The sequence below is a fragment of the Salminus brasiliensis genome, chromosome 22 (genome assembly GCF_030463535.1).
Source record: "Salminus brasiliensis chromosome 22, fSalBra1.hap2, whole genome shotgun sequence".
Lineage (NCBI taxonomy): Eukaryota > Metazoa > Chordata > Actinopteri > Characiformes > Bryconidae > Salminus > Salminus brasiliensis.
In genome coordinates, this window is record NC_132899.1 from 31,659,775 (window position 1) to 31,684,210 (window position 24,436).

General features: G+C 43.0%; 2 protein-coding genes and 1 long non-coding RNA gene across 10 annotated transcripts in view; 2 read left to right on the top strand and 1 right to left on the bottom strand.

The window, feature by feature from the left end:
• Positions 1–1,700: 1,700 nt before the first annotated feature.
• Positions 1,701–19,044, top strand: btbd16 (BTB (POZ) domain containing 16). The gene is made up of 16 exons (XM_072667920.1): positions 1,701–1,805; positions 1,918–2,062; positions 5,007–5,103; positions 5,481–5,554; positions 5,639–5,767; positions 6,289–6,447; positions 8,456–8,567; positions 10,397–10,466; positions 11,335–11,465; positions 11,760–11,879; positions 12,472–12,557; positions 12,866–12,948; positions 14,129–14,203; positions 14,506–14,607; positions 16,143–16,331; positions 18,043–19,044. Exons 1-16 carry the CDS (start codon positions 1,761–1,763, stop codon positions 18,133–18,135), a joined length of 1,710 nt encoding a protein of 569 aa, XP_072524021.1. The 5' UTR covers positions 1,701–1,760; the 3' UTR covers positions 18,136–19,044.
• LOC140544397 (uncharacterized) lies at positions 17,926–22,379 on the bottom strand. 3 transcript variants are annotated; one of them, XR_011978249.1, is made up of 3 exons: positions 22,290–22,379; positions 18,332–18,596; positions 17,926–18,154 (listed from the first exon to the last, which is right to left on the bottom strand). It is a non-coding gene; the product is annotated as an uncharacterized lncRNA (long non-coding RNA). The 3 variants fall into 3 exon arrangements; XR_011978248.1 differs by lacking the exon at positions 22,290–22,379 and adding an exon at positions 20,171–20,508; XR_011978247.1 differs by lacking the exon at positions 22,290–22,379 and adding an exon at positions 20,162–20,507.
• Positions 22,380–23,622: 1,243 nt separating this feature from the next.
• plekha1b (pleckstrin homology domain containing, family A (phosphoinositide binding specific) member 1b) overlaps positions 23,623–24,436 on the top strand; it is a 29,211-nt gene continuing 28,397 nt past the window's right edge. For 4 of the 6 annotated variants that reach the window (XM_072666784.1, XM_072666788.1, XM_072666789.1 and 1 more), the window contains exon 1: positions 23,831–24,063. The gene's annotated coding sequence lies outside the window, so the exon portion shown is untranslated. Of the gene's footprint in view, positions 23,730–23,830; positions 24,064–24,436 lie in introns of those variants that run through there. The other 2 variants (XM_072666785.1, XM_072666786.1) reach the window with 2 other exon arrangements.

Below are 24,436 nucleotides of genomic sequence, written 5' to 3' on the forward strand. Positions count from 1 at the left end.
TTAACAGTAGTTGTTATGAGGTTGCTAGGGGGTTCCTGTTATGCTGTTTCAGGTGTTTTTCAGGTGTTTTCTTTTGTCATGGTGTTGCTAGTATGTTGGTGTGGTATCCCAGAGGGTTGCTCCCTCATTCACTCATTCAGTCAATCAGTCAAGTCACTCACTTGCTCACTCGTGCATTCAGCTTTAGCAGGCTGGATCTACTGAAGGGGGCGCCATGTTCTCGAACACATTTAGACCATGAAATAAAATATTGAGGCCATTAGATAATATATTGAGACCATGACATAATATATTGTGGCCATGGGATGATATATTGTGGCCATGGGATGATATGTTGAGGCCACAAAATATATTGAGGCCATAAGATAATATATTGACGCCATGAGATAATATATTGAGGCCATAAGATAATATGTTGAGGCCATGAGATAATATATTGACGCCATGAGATAATATATTGAGACCATGAGATAATATATTGAGACCATGAGATAATATATTCAGACCATGAGATGATATATTCAGACCATGAGATAATATGTTGAGGCTGTATAATATATTGAGGCCATGAGATAATATATTGAGACCATGAGATAATATATTGAGACCATGAGATAATATATTCAGACCATGAGATGATATATTCAGACCATGAGATAATATGTTGAGGCTGTATAATATATTGAGGCCATGAGATAATATATTCAGACCATGAGATAATATATTCAGACCATGAGATGATATATTCAGACCATGAGATAATATGTTGAGGCTGTATAATATATTGAGGCCATGAGATAATATATTGAGGCCATGAGATAATATGTTGAGGCCATGAGATAATATATTGAGACCATGAGATAATATATTGAGGCATGAGATAATATATTGAGACCATGAGATAATATGTTGAGGCCATGAGATAATATATTGAGGCAATGAGATATGTTGAGGCAATGAGATAATATATTGAGGCAATGAGGTAATATATTGAGGCTATAAGATAATATGTTGAGGCAATGAGATAATATGTTGAGGCCATGAGATAATATATTGAGGCAATGAGGTAATATATTGAGGCAATGAGATATGTTGAGGCAATGAGATAATATATTGAGGCAATGAGGTAATATATTGAGGCAATGAGATATGTTGAGGCAATGAGATAATATATTGAGGCAATGAGGTAATATATTGAGGCAATGAGATAATATATTGAGGCAATGAGATATGTTGAGGCAATGAGATAATATATTGAGGCAATGAGGTAATATATTGAGGCCATAAGATAATATGTTGAGGCAATGAGATAATATGTTGAGGCAATGAGACAATTTGGTCTACATTGAGCCCTGCCTTCTCAGGGTCAATTATAAACAGTGCTTTAGTGTGGAATTCTTTGCAAAAAAAAAAAAAAAAAAAAAAAGCTCATTACAGGGCAGCCAATCAGAAAAGAGGTCATTTACATATGGTCTTAAAGCTGCAGTAACAAAAACATCATGCTTTAGTAGAAGAGAGGTTAAGAGAGAGAGGTTGGTCAAGTGTCTTTAAGGTGGACCCCATTAAAAATAGGGTGAGCTCATTATAGCCCACCTCCCTTTGTGAGCCAGGATTGGCTAGAGTGTGACCAACAGGCCAATCCCAACACAGTAAGGCGGGACATTGGGCATCTTGCATATTGAATAAGTTGTATTTAGGCCAGTTGCCATGGAGACCAACTTTCAACTCCTGTTTGGTCTATTGCAAGCTGCTGCAGGACGATGCCAAGCGCCTGCCTCGATGCACTCGGTGACGGACAATGGCACGTAAGTCAGACTAACCTGCTGGACACACACACACATAGACACACACACACACACACTTTTGGTTGATTCATAGATGCCCCTTGTTTTTACCCATGGTCACTGTACTGCACAGGTGCCACCTGGTCCACCTCACCGGCAGCGCAGTCAGGCAGGGTGCACCAACCGCTGGAGGCTGGCCAGGCTCCTGGCTGGGGACATGCTGGGTCAGGCACAAGCTTGGAGAGCATTCAGCCTGACCCACCAGACCACCAAATCAGGTGAGGGGGGAGGTCACATTCGGCGGCGGGGGGGTTCGGTGTGAAGCTGTGGTTCATTCGAGAGAAATGAATGGTTTCTCAGATTTCTTTACAGTGGTGGTGAATGGACTCAGGCGTCGGTCGCCATGACTACAACACAACTACAGCCCTGTTATTTACTGTCCAAACGCACCAGTGAACCTACACGAGGTTCATGTGGACTGTTGATGGTGGTACAATAGAGGTACATATAAATATAATACGTATTTATATGAATCTAATAATATATCAAATATAATATATAATTCATATTAAGCCCACAGAATAATACAAGGCCTTGAGATGACTGATTTAAGCCACAAGGGAATTTATTAAGGCCACAAGATCATATATTGAGGCCATGAGATGATATACTGGGTCAGGCAGGGTTCACCAACCGCTAAAGACTGGCCGGGCTCCTGGCTGGAGACATGTTATACTATATAAAGGCCACAAGCTCATATATTAAAGCCTTGAGATAATGTGTTTCGACCAGGGGATCCATAAGATCATAAGATAACATAATAAGGCCAAGCAAAATCATATACTGTACTATATTAACTATATTAAGGCCACATGGTCATATATTAAGGCCATAATATACTATATTAAGACCACTAAATAATATATTGAGGCCATAAAATACTACAGAGGCCACAATATAGTATCTTAAGGCCACATGATAATATATTAAGGCCGTACAACACTATGTTGAGGCCACAAGATAATATATTGAGGCCACAAGATAATATATTGAGGCCATACAATTCTATGTTGAGGCCACAAGATAATATATTGAGGCCATAAAAATATATATTGAGGCTATTAGACAGTATATTGAGGCCATAAAATACTTTATAGAGGCCACAATATAGTATCTTAAGGTCACAGGATAATATATTGAGGCCACAAGAAACTATATTAAGGCCACAAGATCATATATTAAAGCCATGAGAAAATATGTTTAGACCAGGGGATCATTTCATGAGGCCATAAGATAATATATTGAGGCCATACAATTCTATGTTGAGGCCACAAGATAATATGTTAAGGCCACAAGATAATATATTGAGGCCATATAATACTATGCTGAGGCCACAAGATAATATATTAAGGCCATATAATACTATGCTGAGGCCACAAGATAATATATTGAGGCCATATAATACTATTCTGAGGCCACAAGATAATATATTGAGGCCACAAGATAATATATTGAGGCCATATAATACTATGCTGAGGCCACAAGATAATATATTAAGGCCATATAATACTACGCTGAGGCCACAAGATAATATATTGAGGCCATATAATACTATTCTGAGGCCACAAGATAATATATTGAGGCCATATAATACTATGTTGAGGCCACAAGATACTATATTAAGGCCACAAGATAATATATTGAGGCCATATAATACTATGTTGAGGCCACAAGATAATATATTGAGGCCATATAATACTATGTTGAGGCCACAAGATACTATATTAAGGCCACAAGATAATATATTGAGGCCATATAATACTATGTTGAGGCCACAAGATACTATATTAAGGCCACAAGATCATATGTTGAGGCCATAAAAATGAGTTCATGAGATAACATAACCAGGCCATGAGATAATCTAATGAGGTCACCAAATGTATTAAAGCCATGGAAAAATATGGAAAGGCCACAAATGAATATATTGCGGCTGTGAAATAATTCATTTAGGCCAAGAAATAGAATATTGAGGCCATTAGATGATATGTAGACATGCCGTTAGGGGCTCTTTACAAACCTGCTGGTTTACAACACTGATTTGGTGAGCTGAACACACAGAGCGGTGGTCTGAGTCTTCATGGTTCCACACTAGCCGAAGTGAACCTGCTCAGTCTCTTGTTTTGCCGTCCCGCTGGCTTCCCGCAGTGCGTGAAATAGCTGGCGGGGCTGCGGCTCCACGCCTGGCACTGCGCCCCGCCGTATCAGGGCCAGCTCTGCCAACCTGGTGCCATGAGGCTGGCAGCAGGCTGAGATGGGCACCTGGAGCGGCCTGGGGTGGCATGGGGAGTTTAAGAGGCACGAATAATCACACAGAAACCTACCCGTTCCAAAACAGGGGGTGAAGCGCACACACACACACACACACACACACACACACACACACAGTTTGGCTTTTCACACCACTGCCAGGGCTTGGCTGATCTCACTGATTGTGTGTGTGGTGGGTTAGTGGGGGTTTAAGGGGGTTGTGTGTGGTAAATGTGTGTATGGGTGTGTTTAATGACTGTTTGGTCAAAGAATCTAGACAACAATGGTGATATTATATGATTAATGTTTTTAGAACTTCATACTGGATATTAATGTTATTAGAGCTTCATACTGGATATTAATGTTATTAGAACTTCATACTGGATATTAATGTTATTAGAGCTTCATACTGGATATTAATGTTATTAGAACTTCATACTGGATATTAATGTTATTAGAACTTCATACTGAATATTAATGGTATTAGAGCTTCATACTGGATATTAATGTTATTAGAACTTCATACTGGATATTAATGTCATTAGAGCTTCATACTGGATATTAATGTTATTAGAGCTTCATACTGGATATTAATGGTATTAGAGCTTCATACTGGATATTAATGCTATTAAAGCTTCATACTGGATATTAATGCTATTAGAGTTTCATACTGGATACTAGTGTTATTAAAACTTCATACTGGATAGTAATACTGGATATTATGTATTAGGGTATATCAGTTTTTAATCATATGGTCATAAAGATAAACATGTATTGTTTATTGTTTGTTATTATTATTTTTTTGTATTATTAATAATGTTTTATTTATTATGAAACATGGCTCATGACTCTGTAAGTGAACAAAGTGAAGGCTTTCATTGTAACTGTGTGTGTATGTGTGTGTGTGTGTGTTAGCTGACACACTCCAGCGGTGTGATATCCTGTCCAGCCAGGACTTGCCCCTCCTACTGACCAACACTCCGCCACTTGCTGCTGCCAGCCGACACACTGGGTATTATTATTATCATTATTATTATTATTATAATTATTATTATTATTATTATTGCTATGTTGCTCTTGGCATGCTCCCAGCGCCCCCAAGTTGCTACCAGGCCATGGGTGTTTGGGGCAGTCTGAGGGGACGAGTACGGGCCGCCTGCCAGGCCACATGCTATCAGCCTGCAGTGGGCTGTGCGCCACAGCAGAGGGGGATGATCTGCAATTTAGGGGCCACAGAGTATAACTGGCTCAGTGAAGTGGGGGGTGGGGCCTGGGGCCTGGGGCAGATGAGCTGTGGTCAGACCATACAGAGACAGACAAAGGAGAGAGAGAGAGACATGAGAGAGAGAGAGAAAAAGAGAGAGAGACATGTCTTCTATCCGTTCACAGTCCAAGTGTCCATCCCTGTCCAGAAGAGTCCTTCTATTTGCTCTCTCAGGAAGTGACCCAGAGCGCTAAACCAGGTACCAGTACGAACAACAACTAGCCTGCACTTAACACACACACACACACACACACACACACACACAGTTTGTGCTCGTCCTCAGATGCAGTGCTGCAGTGTTTGGGGAGCATGTGGGAGCTGCACTGGCCGTTCCTGTCCAGGTCGGAGACACTGGCCGAGCTTTACGTGAACCGCAAGAAGCAAAGGAACACACTGCTACAGAACAGAGCAGGTAATTCTGCCCACCCAGATGATACACACTTCAGCAGAAACCCCTACACATGCTTCCGGTAGCCGTCAACAAGCTTCTGGCAGAATTCTACGAACAGATGGGTTTACATAACTGTACCTGTACTGGCCACTTTATTAGAAACATCTCCCGTGTGTAGTATAAACATTTCGCAACCCGCAACCATGCAGCAGTGTGTTGAAGTGCAGACGGCTGCTCATGCGTGGGTTGGGGGTGGGGGGGTTATGTTCAGGAATGTGATTTGGTAGGATTAGTGATCGTATTCACCGCTCGAGCTGTGAACCCTCGCTTTTTTAATATGATTATCTTGTTTTTGTATTCTTAAGACGCTCGTTGTAAATGAGCTCCCTCGAGCACTTTGAGTCTGGGGCGTTAAAGAATTCAGCAGATCGACGTGTTGCATCTCGCAGAGGCTGTGAGTGTTGACTGGGTTGCGATGGTGGGGAGTCTGACTCAAGCAGAGAAAGAGAGAGAGGAACTGAACTGACTATGGTGTTTCACAGGCTGTAGCTGGACACGGACATCTGGGTGGCGAAGCGGTGCTGGACGCTGGGGACAGATGCTGAGAGAGGATGGAGGGATCATGGGGATGAGTCAAGGAAGCCTCAGATGGCCCACCCTCCTCCAGCTTACAGTACACGACCACTCCATCACCAAAGAGGGTAGCGGTTACATTCAGCACAACCAACCAAACTCAACCCCAATGACCCAAACTGAACCCCAATGACCCAAACTGAACAATACTGAACCAAACTGAACCCCAATGACCCAAACTGAACAATACTGAACCCCAATGACCCAAACTGAACAATACTGAACCAAACTGAACCCCAATGACCCAAACTGAACAATACTGAACCCCAATGACCCAAACTGAACAATACTGAACCAAACTGAACCCCAATGACCCAAACTGAACAATACTGAACCCCAATGACCCAAACTGAACAATACTGAACCAAACTGAACCCCAATGACCCAAACTGAACAATACTGAACCAAACTGAACCCCAATGACCCAAACTGAACAATACTGAACCAAACTCAACCCCAATGACCCAAACTAAACAATACTGAACCAAACTGAACCCCAATGACCCAAACTGAACAATATGGAACCAAACTGAACCCCAATGACCCAAACTGAACAATACTGAACCAAACTGAACCCCAATGACCCAAACTGAACCCCAATGACCCAAACTGAACGATATGGAACCAAACTGAACCCCAATGACCCAAACTGAACAATACTGAACCAAACTGAACCCCAATGACCCAAACTGAACCCCAATGACCCAAACTGAACAATACTGAACCCCAATGACCCAAACTGAACCACAATGACCCAAACTGAACAATACTGAACCATAATGACGCAAACTGAACAATACTGAACCAAACTGAACCCCAATGACCCAAATTGAACAATACTGAACCAAACTGAACCCCAATGACCCAAACTGAACAATACTGAACCAAACTGAACCCCAATGACCCAAACTGAACAATACTGAACCAAACTCAACCCCAATGACCCAAACTGAACAATACTGAACCAAACTGAACCCCAATGACCCACACTGAACAATACTGAACCAAACTGAACCCCAATGACCCAAACTGAACCATAATGACCCAAACTGAACAATACTGAACCAAACTGGACCCCAATGACCCAAACTGAACCCCAATGACCCAAACTGAACAATACTGAACCAAACTGAACCATAATGACCCAAACTGAACCCCAATGACCCAAACTGAACAATACTGAACCAAACTGAACCATAATGACCCAAACTGAACAATACTGAACCAAACTGAACCCCAATGACCCAAACTGAACAATACTGAACCAAACTGAACCCCAATGACCCAAACTGAACAATACTGAACCAAACTGAACCCCAATGACCCAAACTGAACAATATGGAACCCAACTGAACCCCAATGACCCAAACTGAACAATATGGAACCAAACTGAACCCCAATGACCCAAATCGAACAATATGGAACCAAACTGAACCCCAATGACCCAAACTGAACAATACTGAACCAAACTGAACCATAATGACCCAAACTGAACAATACTGAACCAAACTGAACCATAATGACCCAAACTGAACAATACTGAACCAAACTGAACCCCACTGACCCAAACTGAACAATACTGAACCAAACTGAAGCATAATGACCCAAACTGAACAATACTGAACCAAACTGAACCCCAATGACCCAAACTGAACAATACTGGACCATCCTGACCATACTCATCCATAATGATCTGTACCGAACCATAATGACCACACTGACCATAATGACCCAAACTAAACAACACTGAACCCAAATGACCATACTGACCAATATTGAACTATAATGACCATACTGATCCATAATGATCCGTACAGGACCACACCAACGCATCCTGAACCATATTCAACCACACTGGCCAAACGAAACCATACTGAAGAATACTGAACGATACTGAATCATCCTGGCCATCCTGAATGATTCAGTATCCACTAGAAAGTGTTCAGTATCTGTACTGGACACAGGCAGTAGAGTAAAACAGGACGAATGCTTTCACCATGTTATGGTGGTGGTCGGTGGTGGTCGGTGGTGGTGGTAGAACAGTAACGCTCTCCCTCTCCCTGCCCTCTGCCCCAGCGGTGTCCTTTGCCCTGCGGACCCTGTACAGGCCGGCGGAGTGTACTGAGCAGTGGGGAGGGGCAGTGCTCTCTGCTGCCGTCCTGTTCGGCCTTCCACAGCTCTACCAGAGGTGAGTTTAGAGACTGGCTGCCTCTCACAGCTGAGAATGGAACTGGGAACTGACGCGAACCTCCAGCTGGACTCAGATCATGGGTCAGGGTTAGTATATGGACGAGTTAAAGGAAGGTCAGGGTCTTCACAAGTGCAGTAATACAGGTGTGCGTGAGCGTGTTCGAGATGTGTCATGTTAAATAAACGACACCCCCACTTCACACCCGAGGGTCCCAGGAGAGCAGGAGCGCAGTCCAGAACCACGCACTGACTCACAGCCTCCAGACTAGGTGGGCCTGGGGATGGATTTTGGCCTCGATTCTCCACGTCCAGTCACGAAACGTGCCTTAAGTCCAGTCTCTTCTATGAACTCATGGTGATGGACGCCCTCGCTGGTCCACCCAGCTGGGTTGGGCCTGTAAAACCGCAGCACACTACAGAAAGCACGTACGGCTCTGAAATATGTGGACAACGTCCACTGCTTGTAAGGCTACGGTTCAGCCAAAAAACAAATGGCTTCCTTCCTGACCCCAAATACTCGACACTAGATCGGTCAAGACATGTCTAGTTATGGAAGCCCACCAGTCAGCGTGCTGAAATGAACACATTCAGAGCCCAGTTGTTAAAGGGAGAGCTACAGGGCTAATGTGCCTAGCCAATAGTCATAGCCATAATCCTGTGCATAGGCCTACACTTCACAGCACTCTACAGCATTTCCACAATTAGCATCATCGCCCTCAGGACTGGTTGTAGATGGTCTAAGCTGTCTTAGATGGTTGAAAAGCCGCTCATCCAGGTGAAAACATACCACTTACTGGTAAGCTAGCTGGTTAACTAGCTCTTAACCAGTATATAGTGGATGCTGGTAATGCTATTCACAAGCTGGTATACACCAGCAAGACCAAGACCCTATGCTGGTCAAAAGCTAGGCTGGTCAACCAGTGTGAGCTGGCAATGCTGTTATTCTCAGCAGGCCAGGAGTTTTACATACCCTACAACAGAACCCTGTGGGACACACATCTCGCAAACCCACTGGAATCACATTCGGCTCCTCATCAGGGAGGCATAGGCTTGTGGATGTGGTTTAGGGTGAAGTATGACTTACTGTGTACCATAAACAACAAACCTGCACCACATGGAGGCTGGTTTACAGTGTCTATGCTAACATATAAACATACTGTATATCTTTAGTTGGTGTGTCTCAATGACGTACAAATTACTAACGCTAAGGAGTTTCTGAGTATGAAGTATGTAGTATGGATAAAAGTGTCAACGTTAACTATAGTCAAATATCCATGACATACTCAGAAACAGACGATTTTTGAGGGTGGTTACAATGGACACCCTTTTCCCACAATGCAATGCGAAATGATAACGATGCCAGCTAATGCGGCTGGAGAACTTGTAGTGGCGTATGTTAGCATAGCAACGCTATATCACTTCCTGTTAATACAACTGGGTTAGTGTGGTAACATTTTGTGGATTAACCCTCCAAACCCGCACTATGTAGATAAGCATATCATCTATATCGTATAGTATTAGCGTGGAGTGCGCAATTGGGGACCCAGCCATAGATTTTACCCAGTTAAGTCATTTCAAATTCCCGCCCGCTAGCTAGCTAGGACTCCCCCATTACGCAACGCTACAAGTGCTGTGAAGGTGAAAGCTAGCATGCTAGTCATAATGCTAACTGGTGGGGTATGAGCTTCCGGTACTCAGGCAGAAATATACGAAGCTTGACTCTTAGCTCAACGACTAACGGACTAATGAACATCCTAGAGATGTGAACTGTAATAATGATTCATGTAATTTAGTAAAACGCACTGAAAGATGCATTCTGATTGACAGATGTCTGGATGAGATGATGGCTAACATCACATCTTCGACAGTCTGTGGCTTCCATCAGGTTTCCTGCAAGGTATAAGAGACAGGAATTAGAACAATGTCTTTTAGCACACACTGCTCGGTACTGTTCCCTCAAATGGCCAGCAGGGGGAAGCAGTGCTCCCATTTCCAGCCTGCATGATGGGACTGCCTTTGCCTGTAGGTCTGTGTGCATATATATATATATATATATATATATATATATATATATATATATATATATATATATATATATATATATATACATATACATATATATATATATATATGTATATATATATATATATATATATATACATATATGTTGAATTTGCAGACTATGAATGGCATAAAGTCCCAACAGCAATGTGAAAGACTAGTGGAGAGCCGGCCGAGACATGAGAGCTGCGATTGGCCGTCGAGGTTATTCCAGCATAGTGATTTCTGAACGCTCTCAAAGTTCAGATATTAGTCCTGTGTTTAAATCTGAATAATAACTTTTTTACATTAAAATTATTATCATCATTTCTTTGCATTATTTGAGCATTGGCTTCTGAACAATTGTCATTTCTGCAAATAAATAAAAGCTCTAAATAGTAAAAATTCTCTTGGAATTTAGGGGAAATGTTTTATGGTTTATGAAATACAACACTAATGGTCTCTTCATTTTTTTGGAGCTGTAGATACGTACATAGATATTCATTTTTATATGGGATATTATTATTACATACAGGTACTTACATATGTAGAATTAATATGGGATATCATTATTACATATAGGCACTTACATATATTTATATATTTAAATACAATATTATATACATGCATTATCACATCATCTTGACATTGTATTAAACAAACTTGTGTGTGTGTGTCTGTGTCTGTGTGTGTGTGTGTGTGTGTGTGTGTGTGTGTGCCGTTAGCACAAGCAAACAGGTCTTCAGGGTGCATGTGAACATTGGCTGGAGCTGTTTCTTGTCACTGATCTCTCGAGTCATATTGGCCTCAAGGACTTGCCCTTTGACCTCCTGCTCAAAACCTTGCGATGCCCCAGGTCAGCTCACGTGTGTGTGTGTGTGTGTGTGTGTGTCATATCTCACTGTATTCTCATTGTAAATAAATAGTTTAAATTTCTTGAATTTTAAATGACTTCTGCTGCTGAGTGTCTTGCAAAAGCCCTTAGCCATCAGTGGGGACTGAGAGGAGTACGGGGGTGGTGGCAGGTACCAAGGCCTAGTTTGAGGGTTGAATACTTACAGTTGAGGGGGAATACCCTGCATGGCACTCACACTGTAAGAATTCCTTTCAATGGTTAACTGTGTGTCTTCTGGTCTGACTCTGTGGGCAGAGTGTTCGCAGTCAGCGAGTATGATCTTCTCCAGACGGTCCTTACCTGGATCTACCTGCAGTTTCACAGCAGTGACCACACTCTACCTTCACACAGCAAGGTCATCGGCCTCTTCTGCAGGTCTGCTGGCATTTCATAGCCATATTTCTGTCAAAGTAAAATACTATACATTCAAAAGTTTCTAAACACCTGCTTGCCCAGCATTTCTTTTGAAATCAAGGGTAGCCAGCAGAAATTTGGGGGTGGGGGGGTGCTCAGAAAGGGTTCAGTAGCCCTACCACTATGGCCTGAGGATTGTGAAGCCAATGGCGCTTTGCCTTCAGCAGCCAGAGTCTGAGAGAGCACAATTGGCCATACTCTCTATCCACATCACGTCACATCTTAAGTGTTCTTGGTCGGCACAGGCATCTGTTAGCTGGTGTGGCGGAGCTGGGGACCTGGCACCTGCCTCTTCCTCACACATCGGTGGCAGTTTGACAAAAGGTGGTGGCTGGCTTCACATGTGTGTTAGGTCCATACCCCCTAGTGTCAGGAGCATTGCTAGTGCTAGGGGGTACCAAATGGAAATAGAATGGGGTGTCCCAATACTTTTGACCACACAGCATATACCTTGAAACAGTACTGCAAAAATGACATAGGCCTACCTCTTTCTCTCTCTCCCTGTCCTTCTCTGGTCTATTTCAAAGTCTCTCGCCCTTTTCCTCTCTTATAGAACTGCAGGGGTGTTTCTGGAGCAGCCTGTGGGCCACAAGTACGTTCCTCTCTTCCAGGCTCTTCGTCTCCACGCCATCACAGAGCGTGAGTGGCACACCTTATATAGGCAGCATTTACTACATTTACATACACCATGCACTTTACCATGATTATTTTACCAGTTCCACCATTACAAGCCTCTACAGGCCTCCCTGCAACCCAGCCTTCCTGGTTTCCTCCACAGTTTTCATACTGTTCTAGCAGTTTCACTATCATCACTTTTCTCATGCTTGGTGCCAAGCTTGCAGGGGCATTTCCAGATTAGCTGAAGGCTAGCTTTGAGAAACCGAGCGCTAGCAATAGCAGTGCTAGTTCAGTGTCAAAATGTGCACTTACCTGTTTACATCAATCAGGACACCACGTCGAGGAGATTGAGAAGATGAACCTGTTGCCCCGTTCCTGGCTTCTGCTCACCTTCTCCAGCCACTACCACTCAGTGAGTCTTCCCCAGTGTTTCACAGTGTTTTCAGCCTGGCCTGCTGTAGCGGACGAGTCGCTATGCTACTGCGCTAAAGTGATTCATCAGAGTCTACACGATTCGCAATTAGAACTGCTTTAACTGAGCTGGGCCAGTGAATCGCTCATTTTACAGGAGCAATTTGTATTGTAATGAATCAGTGTTCGTATGGCTCTACTCAGCTGCACAGCTACCTGAATCATTGTCAGTATGGCTCATTTGAACTGTGCTGTACTAATGAATCAGTGTTAGCATGTTACATTTTAACTGTGGTTTGGTTGCAGTGATGAGTGTAATCAGTGTTAGTATGACTGTAATCAGCTGTACTGTTACCTGAATCAGTGTCAGTATGACTCATTTTATCTATATGTGATTTGAACAGAGCTGGTAATGAATCAGTGAATTGTTTTTCTGTGCTGTGGTAATTAGGCCAGTGTCAATTTGACTGATATTAACAGTGCTATGACAATGAATCAGTGTATGTTTGACTCAGTGTAAGTGTTCTATGATAATAAGATTCATTTTCATTGTTCAATTTAAGATTCATCAGTGATTCATTTTAACTGTGCTTTGGTATTGAGTCAGTGATTCATTCTAAATGTGCTGTGGTAATGAGTCAGTGATTCATTTTAAATGTGCTATGGTAATTGGGCCAGTGTCAATTTAATCACATGAAATGTGTTATGATAATGAATCAGTAATCCATTTGAACTGTGCAACAGTTTTGAATCAGTGACTCATTTGAACTGTGCAACAGTATTGAATCAGTGACTCATTTGAACTGTGCAACAGTATTGAATCAATGACTCATTTTACTGTGCTGTGGTAATGAATCAGTGTCAGTCTGACTCATTTGAACTGTGCTATGGTAATGAATCAGTGATTAATTGTTACTGTGCTGTGGTAATAAATCAGTGTCAATCTGACTAAATTGAACTGTGCTACAGTTTTGAATCAGTGACTCATTTTACCGTGCTGGGCTTATTAGGCCAGTGTCAACCTGACTCATTTAAACTGTGCTGTGGTAATGAATCAGTGCCAACCTGACTCATTTGAACTGTGCTGTGGTAACAAATCAGTGCCAATCTGACTCATTTGAACTGTGCTATGGTACTGAATCAGTGACAGAATGAGTCATAGTGTCTCTTTTTTCCTGTAGATCCACAGCGGGGGAGACATGCACTTGACGAACTTTTCCAAGCACAGCGTCCGCTTCGGCATGATCGTTGGCGGGGTGCGGTATACTGCCTTCTACTGACTTCATTTCCTGAGTCACATTTGCATTTATATTGCAAAAGGTGACCCAGATATTTAGCCTGTCTGTCACCCAGTCTGACGGCCAGTCCACCGGGCTTTTATCTGCATGTTTTAATTGGTGGGAATTGACCAGTGCAGACAGCATGGCAGACCACCTTCGGTTATAGTTAACGCTTCCTTGTGGGAAATCTTGCCACTATGAAACTATGAAAGCATGAAATACGGCAAAATGCAGAAGTGTGCTGGTGGTGGGGTGTCTGTGTGTGTGTTGGGGTACAGGAACTGCAGGACACCACTCGAGCCATTGGTCTCTACGGCTTCTACTTCCTCCTAAAGGCTTCCAGAGTGGGAGACGGTGATGAATTCGGCTTCTCTATGGAGGTTTGTTTGATGCCAGCCTTGCTCACCTTCACCCCAACTGTATTACTGAGGAATTTCGCTTCACTCCACCTTGACAGGAACCAGAAAAGTGAAGAGTTTAAGGTCACTCAAAGGTCACTGAAAGTTATTATGTGAAATGGGCACAAATTCATTGCCTGAGAGGCCCGAGCCATCCACTTGCAGTAGTTGGTGTGGGCGTTAATTTTGTGTATTAAATCATATGAAATTAACTGCTGATCAGAAACTCATACTGTGGGCTAGGACTCCCCCATTACACAATGGTACAATCGCTGGAAGAGTGAAGGCACATGCACATGTTGTGTCCCGCCCCCCCAGTCATGTGAAGCTCCACCCTATCTTTCCCATTGGCCTCCTAACGCAACACCACTGGAGCTCAACGCGCTTGAAGGAGAACGCTAACTGCTAATTCTGCTACGTCAGCTAACAGAAGGCCGCGTTGGTTAGCACTGCCCACCCTCAGTGATGAAGGGAGAAAGAGGACCAAGAGGACCATCCAACCCCCACCCAGAGAAAGAGAGGACAGTTACTCTCTGGGGCTGTGGAATCACTGGGGATCAACACTGAAGTTTAAAGTCAAACTGAAATTATAGTTTAAAAAAAAGCTTTAATCTGAAACTGAATTTTGAACTTAAATCGAAGTGTATTGTTTGCAAAAGAGCATTTGTTTTATTTGAGGTTGAATTTTGAACTGAACCTAAATTTTATGGTTTCTAAAAATCTCAAATCTGAAGCTGATTTTGAACTAATATTGATTTTTTTGGTTTGTAAAAATATTTTTATTGTTGGCAAAAGAGCAAATTATCATTTGAAGCTGAACTTGAAACTGAAATAGATTTTTTTAAAGAGCAAGTTTTAATCTAAAACTGAATTTAGAACTGAAATTGAATTTTTTGGTTTGTAAAAAAAACAATCTTTAATCTAAAACTGAATTTAGAACTGAAATTGAATTTTTTGGTTTGTAAAAAAAACTATCTTTAATCTAAAACTGAATTTTGAACTGAAATTGATTTTTTTTTTGGTTTGTAAAGGAACCAATATCTTAGATATGTAATTAAGTAAGATGTGACATTCAAATGAAATTACCATGTAATTAATTTCTGAAAAAATGTTTTTGTCTTTTATTTAAAATACATTTTGAGATTGGTGTCTAAACACGTGTGTGTGTGTCTGTGTTAGGGGATACACCTTTTTTTTTATTCTGTACATATTTAATTTTCTCAATTTCAATCTAATTCAGCTTTAAGAAATTCAGTTTCAGATTTGAGACAGATTTAGAAAGAATTACAAAGAATAAAAATTCTAATTCAATTTCAGATTCAGGAAACTTCATTCCACCTCAAATGTCATGATTTTACCTGGAGTAGACCTTACTCTTGTGAAAGTAATTCTATTTGCTGTGGATGTTCCAGCGCTGTCCACCAGGTGTCACCATGTTATGCAGACAGCAGCTACTGTACTGTAGCTCATTTCCTCGGTTTAATAAATGACTGATGATACTCTCTCTCTCTCTGTAGAGGTTAAGGCACTGGGACCCTGCGCTGACGGAGAGCTGCAGGAGAACTCAGCCGTTCAGCATGAGGGCCGAGCGGCGCGTGTGTTATCAGATCAGCGTGCAGAGCTGTGTGAATGGAGAGTGGCGGGAGAACAGCAGCGGAGTCATCAGCCAAGTGTTCGGCCTGAGCAAGCGCTGCTGCAGGAGCGAGGTCTTGAAAACTGAGTATACCCCGATACTCCAAACGTCTGAACAATTTAAAGGAATTAAAGTGAGGAAAGTGATGCATAAAAAGTTGGAATCACCTCTCAGACGTTTGACATCAGTGCCGAAAGGTCTGGAATCACCACTTATTCCACCACTTATTACGCATTTAGAATCACCGACCAAAAGTTTGGCCTTACTGCTCAAAAAGTGGAATCACCACCCGAACCACTCGGTTTTACTTCCCAAAAGTGTGGAATTACCGCTCAAACATTAAGAATCAACACTGAAAAGTGTGGAATCATCAACCAAACATTTAAAATCAACACTGAAAAGTGGCATCACCAACCAAACGTTTGACATTACTTGTGGAATCAGTGGAATCACTGTTCAAAAGTGTGGAATCGCCGCTCAATACTTGTAATTGCCCATCAAAGGTTTGGAATCTGAATGTCCACTCAATGGTTTGTCAAGGTTTTACTACTCAAAAGTGTGGAATCACCGCTCAGACGTTTGGCATTACTTCTCAAAAAGTGGAATCACCACCCAAATATTTAGAATCAACGCTGAAAAGTGTGGAATCAGCATTAAAACATTAAGAATCGCTGCTGAAAAGTTTGGAATCGCCAACCAAACATTTGAAATCGCTGCAGCCGAAGTTTGACTTTACTGCTCAAAAGTGGGGAATCACTCAGACTTCAAGAATCAACATTAAAAAGTTTGGAATCGCCAACCAAAGGTTTGCCATTACTTCTCAGAGTGGAATCACTGTTCAAAAGTGTGGAATCACCACTCAGATGTTCAGAATCCCTGCTGAAAAGTGTGGAATCGCTGCTCAGAAGTTTGGCATTACTGCTCAAAAGTGTGGAATCAGCATTTAGGACATTAAGAATCGCAGCTTAAGTTTGGAATCGCCAACCGAACTTTTTGAATCAACGCTGAAATGTGTAAAATTACCATTCAAGCATCTGTCATTACTGCTCAGAAAGTGGAGTCATTGTTCAAAAGTTTGGAATCACTCCTCAAAATCTGAATCAGCGCTTAAAGGTCTGACAAGGTTTTACTTCCCAAAAGTGTGGAATCACCGCTCAGACGTTCAGAATTCCCGCAGAAAAGTGTGGAATCATCGACCAAACATGTGGAATCGCTGCTCACAAGTTCAGAACTGCCGCTCCGATGTTTGACATTGTTGCTCTGAAGTTCGGAATCGCAGCTCTGAAGTTTGAGCGGTGATTCCACACTTTCGAGCAGTACGGTCAGACATTTAGAATCGCAGCTGAAAAGAACAGAAACACCAACCGAAAGTTGGAGGAATCAATGTTCAAAAGTTTGGAAATGTGACGCAAGCATTCAGAGGCAGCTCAAACGTTTGGTTTGGGTTTGGTTAGAAATCAAATTCATGCACCAAGTAAAGCTTTGAGAGAACTGATCTCCAGAATGAAAACCTAATTACATTCATATCCAGCATGATGTACCAGTACAGCCAGTAGTGTCAGAACGTCCTGCGATTCCAGAGAGGTACTCTGATCCAATCTCAGCAGAAATAAACGGAGAAAAATCGACTATAATATAGAAGATCAACACTTTAATTATTTATTATCTCAACTTCTTGTTTTTCCATTATGAAGATTCAGATATTGGGTCTAAAAAATTTAATTAGGGGTGTAAATCTACACTCCCCCACACTCACACCACTAAGTTGTGGATTCTTCTTCCAGGTGTTGAACGTTGGTGGACTCTCCATACCGTTGCGTGTGACGTTTGCTCTGGCCTTCCCGATGCCGTGCCGCTGTGACGCTGTGACGCTGTGACGCCGTGCCTACGCCCTCTCTGCTCGTTCACATAATAAAACACAGCAATTAGTTAGCAGCTCATGAATTCTGACTTCCTGTTGAAATGCATTATTTGCTGCATGCCGGTATCTCACACACTGGTTCGCTGCTACCGGAACTACGAGGCTAACAAGGGATGGACGTTTGTAGCTTGTGCAACCAAAACAGCGCTGACCTTTTGAAGCTTGGACTCCACAAGGCCTCTGAAGGTGTCCTACTGTGGTAGCTCCATCTATAAGTCCTGTGAGCGGTGAGGTGGGACCATGGGCTTGGACGCCCATCACCCTGCCACCGGTTCCCTGGTTGTCCTTCCTTGGTGCACGGGACAGGAACACTTCACAAGACCTGCCTGATGTTCTAGAGATGTTCCGACCCCTCCGCCGTCTAGAACATCACAGTTTGACTCGTCTCAGATTGTCTCCTGACTGGTCGCTTGCTGCCTAATAGGCATCACAAAACCCACATAGTTAAGTGTTGAAAAGAGTGACCACCCCCAACAAGCAGTGGCCTGCAGTTGGCACCGTGCTAATCGGCGCAGTAGAAACGCTCATTACTCGTTAGCTACATTAGCCTCCTAGCTCCGGCGCAAAGCTGCAGAAGCAGACCTAGGCCACGGTCATGCTAACCAAAGAACGACAACAGGCACATATTAATAATGCAGATCTGAGGAAGCGATTAATAATCAATGAGGCTACAGAGTCGACCGTGAGGTGTGTTGACTATCGCAGCGATTGCCACACCAGCCAAATGCTGGCCATATGCTTTTCCACTCAGAAGTGATCATCAGCTGACCAGCGGAATTTGGAGATATTGATGGATACAGAGATAAATTACCAAAGGAAAAAAATATATATTATAATTATTATAATTTATGCCAAAACGGCATTTTAGCTATGATATTTTTAAGGTTATGAGTTATAATTATAGTCATAAAATTATTTAATTTATATTAGTTAGTCATGAAATTAATACAAATGTAGAAACGCTAAAGAAATGGCAAAGAAAGAAAAAAAATATTATATTAAATTCATTAAAGTAAAACACAAATATTGCTTTAAGTATTGTTAATATTTTTGCTTTGTTCAGAAAGACAGTAAAATAAATATTTTTATCAAATTTGACCGTTTTTAACCTCGACAGTTTGTGTCCTTGATCATATTTATGACACTTATGACTTTAAGATTTAACACGGCTGTTTTTTTTAAAGGCTAAAAGCTAACACTAGCTGAGCGGGTGAAGCACTATTTAAAGAAGGGCTGGCTAAAGGAAGCACAGCTGCAGGTATCAGTGGAAACTGGGTGCTAGGCTAAAAGCTAACCCTAGCAGATCCTACTGCAAGCTGTTCAGCTGGCAAACCAGGCCAGGCTGCATGGCTCCTGTGAGCCGTTGCAGTGCTGTAATCCAGCTAACAACACTAGAGCTAGTCTCTAAAGTTTTGGCAAATCAGCGTACCTCATTCTGAGGTGAAATAACAGGGTGGTCAATAAGCTTGTAAGACCGCACCTGAGCACAAATCACATCAGATCATTTAAATACCTCTAGATTCATTTACATTCTTATTTTCCTGTGATAAAATGAGTAAAAATAATAAGAAATGTTGGCTAAAGGAAGCACAGCTGCAGGTATCTGTGGGAACAGCAGTGCTGAGCGGGTACTAGCTGGGTGCTAGGCTAAAAAGCTAACCCTGGTAGATCCTGCTACAAGCTCTTCAGCTGACTAACAGCACACTGTGCCAACTGGACACCGAGAGCACAGCGACACTAGCCGGTAAGACTTAAAAATAATGACAAATAGTCCTTGTTACGGTCTTAAAGCCCTGGCTAGGCTTGGCTGCATGGCTCCTGTGAGCCGTTGCAGTGCCGTAAACCAGCCAATAACACTAGAGTTAATCTCTAACATTTCGAAAAATCACCGTACCTCATTCTGAGGTGAAATTACAGGGTGGTAAATAAGCTTGTAAGACCGCACCTGAGCATTTTCACCTCATCCCAAGTCATACACTTACTGTTTATACCTCAAACAACAACGTTTATGAGGCAGGTTGTATCCAGACGTGAACTCCGCGTATGACCCCTCTTTCTCCGTGTGGAAAAATCCTGAGATTATTATGAAGCCCTGACTATTGTTTGTTCGTGCAATTGCTGTACGCCGCATTAACTCCTTCCTGATCCGAGCCACGGGCCTGATGGCCACTTCAAAACGCTCTCTGACGTCCTTTGGCTCAGCAGGCCAGCACTCGGCTTCCCCCCTCTCTTCAACTACGCCACATCCCTATTGTTTGCGGCGGCTCCGATCCGAGGGGGAAAGGAAGCCGGCTTTTTTTTCGGCGCTCTGCGCTGTGTGTTTTCACACGGGCGATCTGCCACTGAGGAAGCTCCACATCAGGCCTCGGGCTGGAGCGTCCCGGTACAGCACAGGCGAGATCTATAGAACAACCCCCCTGACCCAGTTTGCAGGTCCAGGACCACACTGCCAAATTCCAAAATGCTGGAGCAGTGCTAAAGCTGGTGGGACTGTACATGGGTGGTGCAAGGGTTCAGTGGTCAGTGGATGAGTAGCGGGCTTATTCGTCATGTGCAAGGTGTACTCTTGGGGGTACAAAAAAAATGAATAATAATTAAGGCTTGAACCCCCTGAAGTCCACGTAAAAATAAAATCACGATCCAAAGAATCCAAAGAAAGATGGGTCCAAAAACTGATAAACGACAAATAAACCACAAATATAAACATATACAAATCTAAAATATGTATCCCTATATTTTCTAAATGTAGATAAATATAATGGAATATTTGTGGGTTTATTTGTCATATTTAACAAACACCAGGAATCCCTTCCCTCGTGTTAAAAGGAAAATCGCTAACGGCTAGCGTAGCCGAAGTAGAGGCTTGCAGTTCCTGAACGAATGCACACAAATCTGATGGTTGCCCTACTCAAACACACCGGTAATTACCAAATTACCCAGCCCTTAATTAATTACCTGGCAAAGTGGGTGTGTCTGAGTAGTTTGGTAACTACTTTGTAGTTTGCTGGAGGCCAGTTGTTCACGCCTGAGTTATATGGATTATGTGAATCGCTAGCATAGCTGATGTACAGGCTAATGAAAACGGGTCAGGTATCCACCCAAAAAGGCTTGCAGTGGCTAAAAAGCTCCTCCACCTTTAAGACGCATCATCAGAAGGGGGTTTTTCTAGTCTGGAAACTGGAAAGTCTAGAGATGACCGTAGGAGGAAAGCAGGCATGCTAACGACAGAAGCAGCGACGGTTACTTTGTGAAAAACCCCAGACAGACTTCTCTCATAGCTACCGGCAGAACCTCAGGAAGGAATTTTAGCTTAAGGAAGTGGGAAGGGTCTTTATTTAGGAGGATAGGTGGAGGTCTAGGACTCTTCCCATCACATGATGCCACCAGTGAAGCTCCACCCCTCTTTTCACAATGTCCCTGGAGCTCAACACGCTCGGAGGAGAACGCTAACGGCTAATTCTGTTACCTCAAGATAAAAAACGCCAACCATGGTTAGGAATTAGGACAGGGAGGGTTAACCTATCCACCCAGAGACGAGGAGGCCAATTATACCCTCTTGGACTCTCTGCCACAGATGGAAGTCCCATCGCCAGCGATCAATCTCATGACCTTCTGAAGATGGGGGCAACAGTTAGACAGTAGGGCCACTCAGGAGGCCATTTGCCGTTTTTATCAATGGGACAGACACGTCTGTGTTGTGTGTGTGTAGCCGTCTTAGCCTCAGGTTTGCTTCAGAAATAAAAAAAAAAAGGCCACATGCTAGGCCCTGGTCCTGGTTCTGGTCCTGGTCCACACCTGGTCCCGACTTTTATTCTATTTTATTTAAGGTCACTGACCTCATATGCTCACAAAGAGCTTTCACAGGCTACCAGGGACGGAGAATAGCTGTGTGGGGGGAGCGTGACTTTGAGCCTGGGAAATTCCCAGAGCTCTCGAATGATGCAGCAAGACCACAGTTATTTCCTTTTCTACGTTTTTTAGTCCATTCTGGTGATGTCTGCTTCCTTGTTTTTTGGGTTTGGTTTAGAGAACATTTACAGTATCTAAGTCATATGTCTTGTTTTTACATATTTAAAAAAAAAAAAAAAAGCTGGACAAGTGGACACTGACCTGTGTCATGAAACCAGACTTTCGAGGAGCTTCATTCCTGGAGGCCGGCGATCTGGAGAATGGTTCAGACGTCAACTCCCTCAATACACTCTGGCCTGGAAACCCGCTTTCAGAATAAGACAATAACAAAGAGAAGATACCTTACAATAAACACCAATCAGCCATTAAACATTAAACCCACCTCCTTGTTTCTCTTCTCACTGTCCACTATATATATATATAGATTAGCCTAGCATAAACGATAATCTAGCTGAAAATATGATTAGCAATTTGCCTAGCTAAAAGCCAAATTAGCAACCAAAAGAGCTACAGAGTTAGCGAGTAAACACGCTGCCCAAACCACATGCTAACTGTTTTGCTTCTTTGTTCGTTCAGTCTGTCAGACCGAAGAAACTCAGAAACTAAACCTAGCAAAACTTGACCAGGCTGGTCATCAAGCTAGTCATGCAATTTGACTGCTTTGGTCAAGCTGGCCAAGCTGGTGGACCAGGCTGGTTATGTTGGTCGACTAGCCGCGTCATGCTAATGCTGTTGGTTGACTAGCTAAACAAATTCAACAAACTCAAATGACAACATGGCTTCTACCACTCAAAAGCTAAGCTAGTGAACCTCGATAGATGGGATCGCCAGCGATCAATCTCATGACCTTCTGAAGATGGGGGCAACAGTTAGACAGTAGGGCCACCAAGGAGGCCATTTGCCGTTATTATCAATGGGAGATACACGACTATGTTGTGTGTGTGTGTGTGTGTGTGTGTGTGGCCGTCTTAGCAAAAGTCTCCAATTACACCAGAAAGTTGCTAGATTTGTCGATAGTTGCTTTAAAAAAATAAATAAAAAAATGTTAGAGGGGTCTGAAAAGTCGCTAGGTATAGCGACAAAGTCTGTACGGTTGGCAACACTGAGCATAAGCAACTTGACCAAGCTGGTCGTCAAGCTAGTCATACAATTTGACTGCTTTGGTCAAGCTGGCCATTCATTGGTGGGCCAGGCTGGTTATGTGGGTCGACTAGCCGCGTCATGCTAATGCTGTTGGTTGACTAGTTAAACAAATAAAACTCAAATGACAACATGCTAGTCAAAAGCTAAGCTAGTGAACTAGCGAGATGGGATAAATATATAGCCTTATATTATTATTATTATTATTATTATTATTATTATTATGACAAATCCATAAAAAATATTGATGTTTAATTCATGAATAATTTTACTATTTGAAGCTGTACAAGTAAGAAATAAATGCATAATTAAAATTATATACGCAGGTATTTATGAATCTACAGCGTGCCACCGAACTACATTGACCATGATGCCGTGCGCCGGCACATCCGGGGCCTGTGCGCTCCGCCCTGGGAGAGCTGTTGTGAGGAGGAAGTTTTGGGGAGATGGGCTGAGAGGGTGGAGAGGCAGAGGACGAGCTTTCGCCGCGGGTTTATCTCTGTAAGTGCTCCAGTTTGGCGGCGGGGAGAGCTGCTCTCCTCTGCTGGCTCGGGTGGTGTGGGTGTGGGTGTGGGTGTGGGTGTGTGTGGGGGCGACAGGGCGGCAGTGCGGCGGGCTCGGGCGCCTCTGGGTCGGTATGGCCGCCGAACTCGGTCCGCTGCGGAGGGTCGGGGTCATGGATCTGTAGGAGTGCCGGAAAGACCCCAGGTGTTCGGACTGGTGGTCGGAGCAGGACAGCTGAAGTGAGAGAAGGTGGGATTTCGACACCGTGCGCGTGTCTGATTGGGCTGTGCGGTGCCGCTCGGTACCGGTGTCACGATACAAGCGGCTGCAGGTTCGATACGATTCTTACATTTTTTTGATCCAGGGTTTGACTCGATTATTGATTATTTTAGTAGTTTAAATGGTGGATTTCTCCATTTGTGTTTGATCTGTAATTGGAAACTGAACAGGTTGGTTTGCTGGTTTTGGTGGAGCATTTTTTTGGGTTGATGGTTTACCGGGTCTGCCACCATGACTGACCTGTCAAAACTGACTGACCAACTTGACCAACCTGTCAACCAGCTTTACTACATTAGTCAACCAGTATGACCACCTTGACCAACCTGTCAACCAGTATGAACAGCTTGATCATGCTGGTCAACCAGTATGACCACCTTGACCAACCTGTCAACCAGTATGAACAGCTTGATCATGCTGGTCAACCA